Here is a 16,952-nt window from a genome sequence, read left to right as displayed (position 1 = left end):
CTCACATCTGCCCTCTACAACATTCTGCTAAGTCTTTTACCTGACTGTACCAATTTATACTCCCACCAACAGTGCACAAAAGTCTGGTAGCCCTACGTCATGAGTTGGCAGACCTTCTCTGTGAAGGACCAAATAGGAAAGCTTTAAGCCTTGGTGAGCTACACACATGTTCTCTGTCACAACTACTCAACTCTGCTGTTGAACACAAAATCAGCCATGGATAATTCCTAAGTGAATAAGCCTGACAATGTTCTAATAAACCTTTATTTAAGGACACTGAAATTTGAACTTCATATCATTTTCATGTGTCCCAAAATACAATTCTTCTTTCGATTTTTTTTCCAACCATTTACAAATACGAAACACAGTCTTAGCTTGTGGGTTATGCAAAACAGATGGCTGGATAGATTCGGCACCTGGTCATAACTTGCCAACCCCTGCTTGACATCCTCTCCAAGATCTGGAATTTTCAGATACCTTCAATGTTTCCACTCTCCTGGGTGGGAAATGGTAAATTGTGAATTTAGTTTGTACTCCTGATTAGTTGTGAAGTCAAGCATTTTATCATGTTTATTGGCCACTAGGATTTTCTCTTCAATGATTTATCTCTTTGTGGGGTTTTCTTTCCCCATATATATATATATATATATATATATATATATATATATATATATATATATATATATATATATATATATATATATTTTAGATTGTGGGTCTTTTATTTATTGACTAATAGGAGTTCTTTCTATTCTCTGGCTGGGAATCCTTTGTTGTATGGTTTGCAAATGTTCTCAGAGTATCGTGGTTACCATTTCACTTTTGAAAGGTATCTTTTGATGAAAAGTTTTCAAATTAAAACTAAATGTATCAAAAAAAAAAAAGAAGACTAAAGCACATGAAGAAACTAGAGGACATTTAAACATGTTAAAATTGTGGGATGCTGACTTTAAGGGTGGGTAGTAAATAGAAATCTTAAGACTGAAGTGACTGAGAGCCAGGAAAGGTTTCACATCTTGTCTGGACAGCTTCACTGTGACCAAGGGCTGCGAATAGTAAGGTAAGTGTAGTACTACAGCCCCAGGCATACCTAGTTGTTGTTGGGTTTTTTTTTTTTTTTTTGCTGTACGCGGGCCTCTCACTGCTGTGGCCTCTCCCGTTGCGGAGCACAGGCTCCAGACGCGCAGGCTCAGCGGCCATGGCTCACGGGCCCAGCTGCTCCGCGGCATGTGGGATCTTCCCGGACTGGGGCATGAACCCGTGTCCCCTGCATCGGCAGGCGGACTCTCAACTACTGCGCCACCAGGGAAGCCCGGGCATACCTAGTTTTATCCCACTTCGCTTTATTGTGCTTCGCAGCTATCGCATTGAGCAACTCTGTCGGCACTAGTTTTCTATCAGCATTTGCTCATTTCATATCTCTGTGTCACATTTTGGTAATTCTTGCAATATTTCAGAAATTTTCATTATTATTATATTTGTTACGGTGATCTGCGATCTTTAATGTTACCATTGTAATTGTTTTGGAATTTTTTCACATGGAAAAATTTTTTAATTCAAAAAAAAAACCCTAAATGTATCCAAGTGATACTTACTCCACTGTGAAAAAAAAGTTTATATTTTTCATACACCTTGAGTACGTGAAAGGTAACCACAAAAGGAAGATACCACTCTCCTGGGTGTGAAAAGAGGAAATATTTCTTCATTGGGCGGAAGTAGAATGTTCCTCACTTTTATTCCAGACTCTTTTTCAGTTCCGCTCATTTCCTTGAAGGCTAACAGTTTTGCAACCTATAGCCCTCTAGTGAAGGCAGTGTCTTTTAAGTGCTGTCTTGAACAGAGCTGCCCAAAGGCATGCATCTGATATTCATGAAACGTTACTTGGCTTTCACAAGTTTGCAGGCTTCTCAGTTGCAAGCCAGCTGACGTCATTCGGAGTAGAAAAAGCCCCTCCCACTTGCACCGGTTAATTGACTTTGATGGGCTCCTCTGCCTGGCTAAGTGGTTCTGGACCAGAGAGCACTGTTGTAATCTGAAGAACTTTCGAAAGTCACCCTGTCCAAGACTGCACATCCCCCCAAGACAGCGAGGAAAAAGGAAAGCAGTTGAAATGCTGGTCAGCAAAACAAGACCTGGCTGCTTGGAGCTTTGTTACTGAGTTCTTGCTCCTGTGAAGGCCTCTGGAGAACTGGGCTCCTTTGGAACTGGGCTGCTATGTTTGACAGACGCCTCATGTCTCCTCAAACTAAGTGCCTTCTTCCTGGGGTAAGCTTGTGGGCAGGGAGTCAGGCCAGATGCACGGTGTGGTGGAAAGAAAGCAGGGACGTACTGCCTTGTGAAGGGACTCGAGCAAATCACGTCGGTGGCTTCAGTTTTTCAAAGCTTTTCTTGGCTTGCCAGAAATGCTGTCATTCACAGTGTGAATACATAAATGTCCAGGGAGCTGAAGCAAGTAAAACTGGAGCTTTGGTTTTAAAGTGTGTCTTACTGAGATCGACTTAGTAGCTGGGAAGAGAAAGAGGGAGGCGGGGAAACTTGGTGGAAATTGAAAATGCTTTTTCCAGCTGTCGGCTGTCACTTGTCGCTTCATGGACAGCCCAGCCACTGAGGTTTTTTTGGTTTCTGAGGTTTTTCTGTGTAACTCAGAATGATGTGACTTCCCGTGGTGCTGTAAATTAAGATCTGATTGCTATTTGTCACAGTAAAAGTTTTTTTAATGTAATGAAGTACAGAAATGAGAGTCTACTGTTTAAAATACTTAAGCAGAGAGCTTTACCTCGCAAAGATTGGATGTTTGCGTCTTTGGACTTGGTTTAGAACTTTTAAAGAAAAGATTCTATCATTATTGGTACCCTTCCAGGGAAGGCTTTGGGGACAAAAAAAAAAAAATTCTAGAACCCAAATGTAAATCGTAGCCTATAAAACTCATACAGTTACAGATATCTGTGCTAATTGGACACGAAAATATCATTGTAGAATCAATAAAGTACAGCTTGTCTAAAAATTCTTTCCAGGTTACCTCTTTTGTGTCCAGTTGTACCAACCTGCACTAAATTTAGTTTAACGGAGAAAAAAATGCTTGCAGAGAAAAATATCTGTACTTTGGTAATCATTTGTTTTGGGTTGGATCATATAAAAGTATAGCACAGTCTGTAAATGGTGCGATGCTTTGCTTAATCTGTTGGATTTCAGTGATCTTTTATTATATTTTGTGGTTTTTTTTTTGTTTTGGCTGTGTTGGGTCTTCATTGCTGCGCATGGGCTTTCTCTAGTTGCGGTGAGCGGGGGCTACTCTTCGTTGCGGTGCGCGGGCTTCTCATTGCAGTGGCTTCTCTTGTTGTGGAGCACAGGCTCTAGGCGCGTGAGCTTCAGTAGTTGCGGCACATGGGCTCAGTAGTTGTGGCTCACGGGCTCTAGAGCGCAGGTTCAGTAGTTGTGGCTCACGGGCTTAGTTGCTCCTCGGCACGTGGGATCTTCCCCAACCAGGTATCGAACTTGTGTCCCCTGCATTGGCAGGCGGATTCTTAACCACCGCACCACCAGGGAAGCCCTTGTTTTATTTTTTTAATTTACTTTATTGGAGTATAGTTGATTTACAATGTTGTGTTAATTTCTGCTGTACAGCAAAGTCACTTATACATATATATATATATACATTCTTTTTCATATTCTTCTCCAGTAGCACAGGATATTGAATATAGTTCCCTGTGCTATACAGTAGGACCTTGTTGTTTATCTCATATATATATAAAATTTTAAATTTTCCAGAGACACAGTTTTCCTTGCTTGTGTTGGCCCCCATTAGACTTTGTATACCTCAGTTATATTTCTTTAGGCTCTGACACGGCTGGCAACGTATACACTAATTATAAAGGATTTCGGGACGTTAGATACTTCACAAGTTTCTGAGCTTTTCAAGTGCCACTCAAGTTTAATTCAGAAATTGTTCATACCTCTTTGCTTTGAAGGACATCTGGAATCATCATTTTCCATAAACTTGCCCACTTTCTAAGAATATTATCAGACACTAAATAGCTGCTACAGTCATTTCTTCCGAGGATTTCTATTATGAATTTGAAAAATGTTTAATCCATAACCCAGACTGCCAAGTATCCAAACTGCCAGATATATTCCACCCATCATTTTGAATATTTTCAGCCATGAAATTGGGCACAAAAAGTGTCACAGTTTTTAAAATTGGAATGTCAGTCTGTATGATTCTAGAATAGCTACCTGAATAATTTATCCTTTAGTTAATTTCAGTTCAGTCTTGAAGTATTATGGAGAATCTGCCCAAGAACATTTACCCTTTTAAGCTACCTCCTCTTTCCCAAATCTAGATTTTTATTGCTTAAGGCCTAGTCACTCCTCATTTTAACTAACACTTGTGTTTGAATAGGGCTGATAAACACATGGATTTTTGTTTTAATGGTTAAGGTGTAAAATAAGTCTGTATAAAGACTTTATTCTAGGGAGTTAAGAGGTATTAAGTACCAGTTATAAAAAAATAAGTCACAGGGATATAATATATAGCACAGGGAATACAGTCAATATTTTATAATAATGTTGTATGGTATATAGTCTATAAAAATATTGAATCTCTATGTTGTACACCTGAAACTACTATAGTATATTAAGTCAACTGTACTTGAATAAATAAAGAGTTTATTCTGTCCCCATGTAACACTTCCATTTAGTCATTCACAAAGTTCCCCAATGACAGAGACTTTTCTTTCAATTCGGACAATAATATAAATGAGAGAGAATTTTAAAAAATACACATATGTACATTTATGTGTGTATGTATATGTATTATAGAATAATTTTTTAGGATGCTGAATAAATTAGGTGGTCTTTTTTTGTTCTAATCATGTATGGTTTCAGTTTTTTTATCACTTGTACTTTCTGAAGTCACTACAAACCCCAAATGCATAAAAAGCACATTTAGAAATTATACATTTAATTCTCATCTTGCATTAAAATAAAATGAATAAACCAGTGCAGTTTGGTAGAGGTAATTACTTTTTCATTGCCAAGGGCAAAAAAAAAATATGACACTGTGAATTGGGAGACTGGGATTGACATATATACACTACTATGTATAAAATAGATAGCTAAGGGCTTCCCTGGTGGCGCAGTGGTTGAGAGTCCGCCTGCCGATGCAGGAGACACGGGTTCGTGCCCCGGTCCGGGGAGATCCCACATGCCGCGGAGTGGCTGGTCCCGTGAGCCATGGCCGCTGAGCCTGCACATCCGGAGCCTGTGCTCCGCAACGGGAGTGGCCACAACAGTGAGAGGCCCGCGTACCACAAAAAAAAAAAAAAAAAAAAGATAGCTAATAAGAACCTGCTGTATAAAAATAAATAAATAAAATAAAATTCAAATTAAAAAAATATGACTCCAACTAGTATTAAGTATACTTGTTATCTTTTTATGAATGCTGGTATTATTGCATTGTAAGTTTCTTCAGCATAATATCCTTTATGACTAAAATGTGTGCCATTTTTTTTAGACCAAGATGGCCGCTCCCTCTATCTCCTTTCCTTCCTCCAAATAAAAATGACCTCTCAGATTTGTTCAGGCTTTTCCATTTATTTAGTTCTGTTACCCATGATTTCAGCTTTTGCTGACTGTGATTAAGAGCAAGTGTTTGGAACTCTGCTCAATACTCTGTAATAACCTACACGGGAAAAGAATTTGAAAAAGAATAGATACATGTGTATGTAGAACTGAATCCCTTTGCTGTACACCTGAAACTAACACAACATTGTTAATCAACACTACTCCAGTATAAAATAAAAATTAAAAAAATAAATAAAAAGTATCAAAATGAAGAAAAAAAAAAAAAGCAAGTGTTTGGATACAGTGAGACCTGACTTGGAATGCTACACCGTCCCCTTAACAACTCTCTGATTTGGCAAGTGTTATCTTCTCTGAGCCTCAATTTCATTATCTGTAAAATTAGGAAAGTTGATATCTATGTTTCTAGATATTTGTGAGAATGTTTTAAAAATCCCAGGGCATATAGACTGCTTAGCATAATACCTACAGTTATTAAGGGAATGCACATACCCACCTACATTTTCCGCAGTGGCTAATAATAAAAGAACTTAGCTCTGAGATCCCAAACTATGATATCTAGGAGAGGCAGCAAGGGAAAGTTGTGAGTTGTTTCTTGTTTGCATATTAGAAGAAAGAAAGATTAAAGTAAATAACAAGTGGGACGTGGGACTCCTAACTGGATATCTGTGGATCCAGTATCAGAGGGCTGGGAGGGCAGAAGCCAAGTATAAACCCTCCGAAACTATATGCACATTATTAGAGTCTATGTGTATAGAGTCTTATAGCATCAGGAGATTCTCCAAGTGGCCCTCAACTCCCAAATGGTCAAGAACAAGAGCTCTTGAATGGGATTAAGCCCTAGAGAACAAAAAATATGATGGAGGTTAAATATTCTAAGACGTCTAATAATTTTCAAACTCTTTATTTCTCTTTACCTTTATATTGTTAATCACTTTAGGGGGAAAAAAGGAAACTGACATGCATCTGTGTATTCCCATGTATTATAAAACAAACAGTGGTCTAAAGCTACAGATTTCTGCACCATTTTTCAGGTCTCATTTGTATTCAAATGGATGTATAATGTTAGAAAGGCTTGGGGGCTAGTATATGTAAGGATTCTTTAAAGGGTGAACATGGGAATGTGTGGTTTATCACCTGGAAATGCCAGAATGTTTGCCCACATAAAACAGTCAATTTGTGGAAATAAAATTTTTCTGAAATACCAAAGAGATTTGCCAAGTTATTCTTATTGCTAAAATTGAAAACTCTTGAAAGAGAGCTTTCCATGTCAAAGTAATTAATTAAAAGTTATTCATATTAAAAATACAAGAAATTTTAAAGGAAATGTGCGTAGGAACACTCCAGAATCTCACTGCTTTGGGCCAGATATTCTTCTTCTAGCAAATCCCATCCCATGCCTTTTCCACAAGCATACCTGCTTTCATAGTTGTAACTACAGGCACAGACTGTTGAGGGTTCTGCACTTTTCCTTCAGCTGTATTTTGAAATCACTTTTTAATCACAGAATGATACAGCATGGTGTGGATTTACCATAGCTCTTCCAAAGAGAGTGGACATTTATTGTTAGACTTTTAGTTAATTCCATATTTTTGTTTTTATAGATAAATAAATCTGTCATAACAGTTTTGAGCATATGGTTTTTAACAAATAACTTCTTTGAGATAAGTTCTCGGATGTGGAATTATGTGCGCAAGTGAGTGGGATTGAATGTTCTTATGTCTCTGGCTGTGCCTTTGCATCATTCTTTTCAAAATGATTATATCAGTCGACAGTAAGAACATAGTATTATTATGCTAATTTTGTCACAATACATCCCACATTAGGTGTTAATAATTGCCTTCAAATGTAAATAACTACACAGCATCACTTTAATTTCTGTTTAGTAGATTAACTAGCAGAGGTGTATATTTATCAGAAATTTGTATATTCTTTGTATCTCTGTGTAAATTATTTTATTAGATTTCCTGTATTTAGATTACAGTATTAAGTTTATTTGTTAGATAGTAAGAGTACCTCTTTAAAGAATAAACTATTAGACAGTTTTCCCCTATCCAGTCTCACCTATCAAAATACTTCCTCTCATAAACACTAATCTGATATTTGTATTGTGACACCCTGCTCATATCACTAGAGGGTACATTAGTGTAAGACAATAGAGTATTAGTTTGATTAGAAATTGACACTAGACCAGTCAAAGAATTAAGCCTTCATTTTGGAAAGCAGGACACAAAGCTTTTGACTTTATTCAGATATCTACCTTATTTTCTGCAGAGAGCTAATAACAGTTTTACAAATAAGAAAAAGACCACATCTGACTCAAGCTGTAGTTCATATGAAAAGTGTGTCCTTGTCTCACCTTGAGGGTCATAGATTTTGCATTAAGGGCAGCAGGAGCCAATAGATGGTCAAGTTGTTGTTGATCCTGTTGACCTAAGGAAAAATGCACAACAGCAGAGTTGTGAGTTGAAGTTTTATTCAGGGACCATACTGAGGACTATAGCCTGGGAAAGAGCCTCAAAAGACAGCTTCAAAGAGGTGCGGAGGAAGCCAGTTTCCATATGAGTCCTGGCTCAGGGATACATACAGTTAAGCATACATCTTGGTAAAAGATTACTGCTAGTCACAAAAAAATAGGTATTTCCAGTTAATGACTTTAGTGCTTCACCCGTGTACGGGAAGATGCAAGAATCTGTGTTCATTAAAATTATCCCTGAAAGATACATCTAACTACCCAAGGGGCCTGTTTGTCCAAAGCGCACGTTGCCTTACCCTGTTTTTCATCCTGAATACTTCTCAGGGTGCGTGGTCAGTCGGCGGCTGCAGTGGATAATGACTTAGTCCTCCTAGAACTTGGGTAGTGGGCAACGCTCTTTGCTTTCTTTGTTTACACATCAGGGCTGTGGCAGCTCAGAAGGGACCCTGCACCCTGGTAGCTTCCTGTGGGGCTTCCCCTTCCAGTGGTCATTCAGGGCCTGTCTCTCCCCCTCCCCTAGGGTTAAAGAACTGGAATTTTCTCTACTCTTTCTTGGTAAGGGACGTGTCATTTTGACCTTGATGTAATCTGATGTCCTTTGTGAACCTTACAAAGGGTACTTACATGCCTTTATCTTTTTTTAATTTATTTTTTATTGATGTATAGCTGATTTACAATGTTGTGTTAATTTCTGCCTTACAGCAAAGTGACTCAGTTATACATATATATACCTTCTTTTTTTAATGTTCTTTTCCATTATGCTTTATCATAAGATATTGAATATAGTTCCCTGTGCTATACAGTAGGATCTTGCTGTTTATCCATTCTATACATAAAAGCTTACGTCAACTAACCACAAACTCCCACTCCATTCCTCTACTCACCCCCTCTGCCGCTTGGCAACCACAAGTCTGTTCTCTATGTCTGTGAGTCTGTTTCTGTTTTATAGATAAGTTCGTTTGTGTCATATTTTAGATTCCATATATGTGATATCATATGGCATTTGTCTTTCTCTTTCTGACTTACTTCACTTAGTATGATAATCTCTGGGTTCATCCATGTGCTGCAAATGGCATTATTTCATTCTTTTCCATGGCTGAGTAATACTCCATTGTATGTATGTACCACATCTTCTTTGGCCATTCATGTATTGATGGACATTTAGGTTGTTTCCATGTCTTGGCTATTGTGAATAGTGCTGCTATGAACGTAGGGGTGCATGTATGTTTTTGAATTAGGGTTTAGAGTATGCCCAGGAGTGGGATTGCTGGATCATATTGGCAGCTCTATTTTTAGTTTTCTGAGGAACCTCCATACTGTTTTCCATAGTGGCTGCACCAACTTACATTCCCACCAACAGTGTAGGAGGGTTCCCTTTTCTCCGCACCCTCTCCAGCATTTGTTATTTAGTTACATGCCTTTAGGTCTTGGTCCAATTATATAGCAGTTTTGTTACCTGTTAGTGGCATTTTAGGCATCAGAAAAGAGAAAAATCTGACCCCTGCAGTCATATCTAAGATCGTTGTCATGCAACTAGCATGTAAAATAGACCTGCCACAGTCCAGAAGGTTCCCCACCCTCTGATACCAGTGCCCCCTTTACAAAGTCGATGTTGTACCATCCTGGGTCTCCTAGTCTTCTTAATTACTCTAGGCTTGCTTTGTCACCTGTAAAATGAAAGTAATCCTTCTTATCTCTCCATCACTCTTTAAGGGAGCCTCTGAAGGCCCATGGGGGGCGATGCTAAATTCTTAAAGCATCTCAGAACAGCTGTTTATAGTTTTGTCTTTCCTTTGACCTAGTCACTGTTTGAAGAATGTACTTTCAATATCAGTATGTATTCAGTCAAGTATTTTAACCTCAGGTCTTTTTCTTTTTCTTTGCATTTTTCTTTCCGGGCCTCTCCTGTCTTGGTACCAACACAGGTGTTTCTGCAGCTTGAAACCTGATGAGCCCGAGATCCTTCCTGTTGGGTCCACCAAGTTTATGACCGTTTTCATAACTTAGTTTAATAAGGTTTAATGCTCACTAAAAACACGTACATGCTTGGAACTTTCCACGGCCAAGTTCCACATGAGCGGGTTCTGAGCATCCTTCATAGCTCTGCTTCCAAGGCTTTTACAGCAGGCTGTGAATAATTAATGCTAATTTGATGTTTGGGTATTTTTTTTAAAGTTTCCATATGCACTCATATGTAGCAGTATGAAAAAGAAGTGACTTCATGATATTGAACAAAAATATCAATCACCTACACATGATATGGGTTGAGTACTACCCGGGTGAGATTAAATGTGGTCTCTATTGTTGGGGCAATTATTATTTATTCAGATAACATAAGATAAAAGTATGTATGCCTCTGTGCAAATATTGAGGAATAAAGAAACATAAACCTCTAGATTATGGTCAGCACACATGTTTAGAGAATTCTCAGGGTAAAGGATTGGTTGAAAATTCAGAAGTTATGGAATTCAGTTCAGTTTAACAACCATGAAAGAATAGGTTTGTCAACTGTCTCTTTAATATGATTTAGTTAAACTATGTAGAGCTAGAATACGGAGGTCCAAGATGATTACGTGGCTGAATTAGAGCTCAGTAGAAGTTTCTGTTTTAAACAGATCTCCCACCTGCTCCCTCTGCTCTGTATTTCATAGGAAGGGTAGGAATTCACAGGCCATCGTAGAAACTGTGAGAGGATTCCGAGTTCCCCTGAGAGCCATCACTTCACTGCTTCTACATAACTTTTTTTTTTTTGGCGGTACACGGGCCTCTCACTGCTGTGGCCTCTCCCATTGCGGAGCACAGGCTCCGGACGCGCAGGCTCAGCGGCCATGGCTCACGGGCCCAGCCACACCGCGGCATGTGGGATCTTCCCGGACCGGGGCACGAACCCGTGTCCCCTGCATTGGCAGGCGGACTCTCAACCACTGCGCCACCAGGGAAGCCCTCTACATAACTTTTGAGAGCTGTGATACCGTAGCTGGAACAGTTCATTGGTGGAAACGCCGAAGGTTGTTTCTTTAAAGAAGCCCAAAAAGGACAGCTGTCATGGAGCTCCATGTTAATAAGAGATAATAAGAGATCATTTGTGTGAATGATAAAGGTTCCCCACTCCTGATGCAGTATCTGCTCTTGCGTTGAGAAAATGTGTATTTGTTTAATTTCTATAGCCAAGTGAGAGTACTTGCCTTTTCTGGGACTGTTTTTCATTCTAGCAGCATCCACTTAGCACTCATAATGCCATTAAAGTCGAAGACATTATGCTATGGAAGATCGACCAGTCACAAAAGGGCAGATGCTATGTGATTTCATTTATACAAGGTACCTGGAATAGTCAGACTGATGGAGACAGAGAGTATAACAGTAGCTGCCAGGGGCTGTGGGGAGTGGGAAATGGGGAGTGAGTGTTTAAGGAGGACAGAGTTTCCGATGATGCAGAAGTTCTGCAGATGGCTGGTGGTGATGGTTGCCTAACTGTGTGAATGGACTTAACGCCCCTGAACTGTACACCGAGAACTAGCTCAAATGGCACACTGTAGGTTGTGTCTATTTTACTACAATTTTTAAAAATCAATTTTAAAAAGTCTTTAGTGCGTATGTATGTTGCATGAGGCCGGGTGCTTTCTATGTATTATCTTAGTTAATCCTCATAGCAACCTAGTGAAGGACACACGTTATTATCTGTAATTTATAGATGAAGAATCTGGTCTGAGCACGGCCAGGAACGTCACAAGTCTAGGTCCACTCAGGGGACGGTGGTGGAAGCTGGGATGGCAGCCCAGTGGTCAGCCTGCCATGTACACACTCATACCTGTCTGTGCACGGCTTCCTTTTTTTTTTTCCCCCTGTGATAATTGGGCTCTAAGTGTTCAGATTGACACCACTACTGCTGCCTTTCTTTAGGAAGAGGAACCAGGGTTCTCGGGGCTCCTCCTTGACATTTGAGCCCTGAGTGTCCTGTGTCCAGGTGATGCCATTCCCCCAAGGCTCCAGAAGTCAGCCAGGCCCGCTCGGCCTCTCCAGCAACAAAACCCAAAGCCAGCTGCATCCTGGCTTCTTAGGCAGAATCCATGAAAATCACCCAATTGGCTTGCTCCTGAGATAGTTCTCAAAATTAACTTGTGCTGTGAAAATCACTTAACCCTCTCTAAACAAGCCACTTATAATAAAATGGTGTTTCTTATCTTCTAGAAAGGTCCATTAGAAATTTTTTCTTAATTTTTTTAAAGAAGAGCTTTTTCCTCCCTTATCATATGTCCCAGCTACTTTTCAGGAAAAAAAAAAACAAAAACAAAAACCAGAGCATAGACTCATTTCCAGAAGGGAATATATGTAAAAGCCAAGTAAGGATATTTTCATAAAGAATGCATATGTACCATTTCTTTCCCTTTTCCATTTTTCATTGCTGAAATCTGTGTTTCTAACCAGATTTCACCTGAGGGGTTTTTTGGTTCATTTTTGTTTTGATTTTGTCTCGATTCGTTTGTTTTGCAGTTGCTGGCTTTGGACCAGGTATGTTCTATATCCCATTGTCCTGTTGGATTACAGATTAGAAGGCCATTCAGTGATACAGTTAGTTTTATAAAACAAGGAATAAGGTGCTATGGGGAATTGGACTGAATCAGAGATCCTGCTGATTCTGCTACCTACTGACCGTTGCCTCTTTACATTTCTCTACTTTTTTTTGTTGTTGTTGTTTTTGGCCACGCTGCACGGCGTGCGGGATCTTAGTTCCCCGACCAGGGATCGAACCTTGGCCCCCTGCAGTGGAAGCACAGATTCTTAACCACTGGACCACCAGGGAAGTCCCATCTACTTATATTTTTTAATTGGGCAAGGTGATGAACTTGAATACAAAAGCATAGGCCAAGATAATGAATTAAATCAAGTTCTTAATTACAGAATTAGGAAACTTTTTAACATCAAAGATTCCATGCTCATGTTCCTTTCAGAGTCGTTCAGTCGCTTGTAAAATGTGATTTCTACTCCAAGCTTTTTCCTGATGAGTTCAATTCAGCCAGTCAGAATGCTGACAGTTTTCACAGACCTGAGAAAAATACTTATGACATTTAAAATACAAAAATAGACACACAGAATTTCAAATCCTCCACTTTCCTGATGCTTTCTCAAGGCCAGTTCAGTTTCTCCTAATAAGGCGTTTGACCTGCTTGCCGGGCTCTGACAGATGATATTTTTACAGGTCTGTTCTTGCAGTGTATTCAGTGCAAGTCCTGAGCTGGACAGGCTACATGGGCCTTATTCACCGTTGGAGAATTCAGCCTAAAAGGACCATTTCAGCACCCAAGTCAATCTCATTATACTTCATTCTTACGCTTACGAAAGATAATGCCTCTTTATTTGGTATACATGTGTTCTTTCCAATGGCATGAACTGAGGTGACTTTTATGCATCGTGTCCCATTACAGAGCTCCTCTGTGAAGCAGGGAAAACATGGCATCTGGGGCTGTTAATTCTTAACAACACCGGGAGGATGTAATTGGTTTATCACAAGGGACAATGAAGATAGCACATGTCATCGCTGTATGAATGCTCTTAGGTTATGGAATTTGGTCAGTGACTAACGTTATCATGGATGTGTACTGAAATAGCCAACAGTCAGATTGATAAATTGTGAAAGAGAAGAGAAGCCAGTAACAGTCAGCAAATGATAAGCAAGTACACGGCTTAAAAGCATTCCTGGAGTTTCATTTATCAGAACTCTTATTTACTTTGTTTTGCTCCCTGTTTGCTGCTTTGGAAGAGTTTCTCTTAATTATAGTCGTCATTTTTTTAAAGTATGTACTAATTGTTATATGAAGGACAATGGAAAACATGGGCTTAGTCGCAGACCTGTGTTTCAAGTCATACAGAAAGGAGCCATTTCTTCATAGCGTTTCATAGCTGTTTTTAAGGGAGAGAGTTTACATGTAAGATTTAGCACCATTTGAAATGATCAGCGAGTATATTGGATTTTCTCATCTTCTGAGCAAAAGAAGGAACATGTCCATTTGTATCAATAAAATCTGTCAATGGAATATGGGGGCATTTTTTTAAAAGATATCTTTATTGGAGTATAATTGTTTCACAGTGTTGTGTTAGTTGCTGCTGTATAACCAAGTGAATCAGCCATATGCATATGTATATCCCCATATCCCCTCCCTCTTGTGTCTCCCTCCCACCCTCCCTATCCCATCCCTCTAGGTGGTCACAAAGCACCAAGCTGATCTCCCTGTGCTATGCGGCTGCTTCCCACTAGCTATCTATCTTATATTTGGTAGTGTATATATGTCCATGCCACTCTCTCACTTCGTCCCAGCTTACCCTTCCCCCTCCCCGTGTCCTCAAGTCCATTCTCTACGTCTGCGTCTTTATTCCTACCCTGGCATATTTTGAATATATCAAACATATGAATGTCATCTCTAGTAAAGTTGTAAATTACAATAATATTTTAATAAGGTTATTTTTCTTATTCATGAAATGTTATAAGATGTTCCGTAGGACAAAAAACGTGATCTGTTCAGTTAAAAAAAAAAAATGAAAGAAAAATCTTCTGTTTTTTAAAAGAAATATGATTCCTAAACAATAATATGGCTTAAACTTTAATTCTAGATGATCTTATGTTTTAAAATTAGCATTGGACTTAAAAAATTTTATGATTGTGTAGGAAATCTCTATTTTTATGTTCTTAGAAAAATCTTTGTTAAGGGCATGACTCTTCTCAACTGTTTGTCGCTTAATAATTTTACGATACGAACTGTGTAAGCATTCCTTTTCTTGACAGTTGACTGATCTGTGTTCATTCAGTATAAGGTCCACATTAAAGTAAAATGAACCACAAAGACATCTAGAACTAACTGAAGGGCAAAAGAAAGCAAATGCTTGGTGAGAGAGAATGTAATACTCCAGGGATGATGAACTGTTGACATTTCTTATTCACAGGAATCTAGATTGATAGTATGAGTTTAGATTTCCCACCTAGTTCTTAAGAAAAATTCCCTTATACTGCTCTGTGGAAGGTGAGGGCTTTGCATTAATCATATTTATCCTAGAATGTCTGCTTAGCCTGTTAACTCTGACAACAGCCATTATCTTTTTCTTTGCCCAAAGGCATGATTATGAAATATTACAAGCATAGGTGTATTCCTAGGATAAACAATACATCTTTCTAGGCACTGGTCGAACTCTTAAGTATTCTGGTTAATATTTTGGCTCTTGATATTTTATTAATACCAGCAAGCAGCTGGTAAGCTAGTGAGTACTTGATTAGGATTACAGTGGAATTTATGTTTCTTTAAAAAACAGAAAATGGAATAGGCCTCAATTAGATGAGTGATGCTGGACGCGTTCCCCAGTATCTCTGACAGTCAGTTGCCTTATCTTTGCAATTGAAGGAATAATGATATGAGCCCTCTTGACCTCAAGGATCAAATCTAATATATGTGAAAATCTTGAAAATAGTAAAGCACAAACTTCCTGCCTGGAGATCTGACCTCTCTTGGGAACAGTTCCCTCAATAAAGTCCCATGAGAACTTCCATTGTGCCTGGTCCCAGCCCCCAATTCACCCTCCATCCTGTCTATCCCTCTACCAGTTCGCTCAGTCTTTGAAAAGTCCCAAAAGCTATTGAAACGGTCCTAAGGAGAGAAACATGGCGGCCACGACAAGACAGTTGTAATGGGGCCTAAAGGTGGACTGAATAGTATAACAGGGTGGTCAACTGTGTTGGGTGCAACCAAGGCCACAGAGGATTAAGGCTGAAAAGAAAGCCAGAGTCATTCTGTTTATTTATATTTCGCTGACGCTGTTAATGTTTATTCATTTGTTTTGCAATTAGGGCCCCAGGGAGGAGGGAACCATCTTTAGAACTGTCTCAAGACACAGTGGGGCCAAAGGCCCAAGAGCAGAGGAATGGGGTACTTAACAAGAAGTTAGGTAGAGCAAAGAGTAGGAACTAGCTTCTTTGAATGTGAACATAGGTCAGTTATGTACATATTCTACACATGGATTGGGAGAGTCCAGAGAATGAAAATATAACACAACTGTTAGAACCACATGTGCTTTCTTTTTGCAGAAGTCACTTCTGAAGGGAAGATAATTACAGTGTTTCACGGTGCTTAACATAATACTTCTAACACCTCATGGTATTTGAGCTTTCCTGATTTTTGGATTCTGGATAAGGAGCTTACCTTTTGTAAATCTTACTTCTAGCTATTTATTTCTAGGTATGAATCTACCTAGAAAAGTCATTAGGCTAAAAAAAAAGAAAAGTTTTTAAAAACTGGGGTTTTCACATGTCACTCACCATTTGGCGTTAATTTTACATATGACTTGTTCTTGGGATGACAAGTGATTTCACACGAATGACTAGAACACTGGAATAGATGTAGCCTTGATTTTATCTCTTTTTATACTACAGCAGAGCCTCCGCTCAAGCCAAGAGCTCTAGTTATAATCAAAGAAGTATCTGGTGCAAACCCAGCTACTGAGGCTCCCAGAGTCTGATCTGATTTTTTCTTTCTCTTCTGTGGTGTCTGAATTAACTAACTCACAGGTAAATTATGAAAACGCAAAACAAAACAACCACCTTTCTGGAAGGTTTTCACAAGGATACTTCTGGTGCACCAGGCCTGCAAGCGCCCCCTCTAAATCCCAGAAGACTGGATTCTGCTGTTCATGCCTGTGGTCTTGCTTGCATATCACCCTGACTTTATGGGTTGGAGCTCCAGGAACCCACGGGCGCCATCACGGTCTGGACCTCTACCCAGCTTGTTTCTGCCACACTGCTGCCCGATTCATCCAGATATCCCTAGCCAATCCAAAATCACCCCTTTGGGTCCTGCTCATTCTGGGTACCACCAGGAAGCTGTCATCTGCAGCGTCATGCCCCCTCTGACTCGCT

At 39.4% G+C, this 16,952-nt stretch overlaps 1 protein-coding gene across 2 annotated transcripts in view; it reads left to right on the top strand.

Annotated features, from left to right (window-relative positions):
- CACNB2 (calcium voltage-gated channel auxiliary subunit beta 2) overlaps positions 1–16,952 on the top strand; it is a gene marked incomplete at its 5' end in the record, with an annotated part of 402,223 nt that overhangs the window by 208,258 nt on the left and 177,013 nt on the right. Inside the window, one exon of one of the 2 annotated variants that reach the window (XM_081229498.1) lies at positions 2,215–2,265. The exons of the other annotated variant lie outside the window; for it this stretch is intronic. Coding sequence (XP_081085624.1) covers positions 2,215–2,265 — 51 coding nt within the window. Of the gene's footprint in view, positions 1–2,214; positions 2,266–16,952 lie in introns of those variants that run through there. 2 annotated transcript variants of the gene reach the window in all.

Source organism: Mesoplodon bidens (genome assembly GCF_964165515.1).
Source record: "Mesoplodon bidens genome assembly, chromosome: 3".
NCBI lineage: Eukaryota > Metazoa > Chordata > Mammalia > Artiodactyla > Ziphiidae > Mesoplodon > Mesoplodon bidens.
The sequence above is the reverse complement of the archived record's forward strand: the minus strand, read 5'-3'. Positions and strand labels throughout refer to the sequence as shown.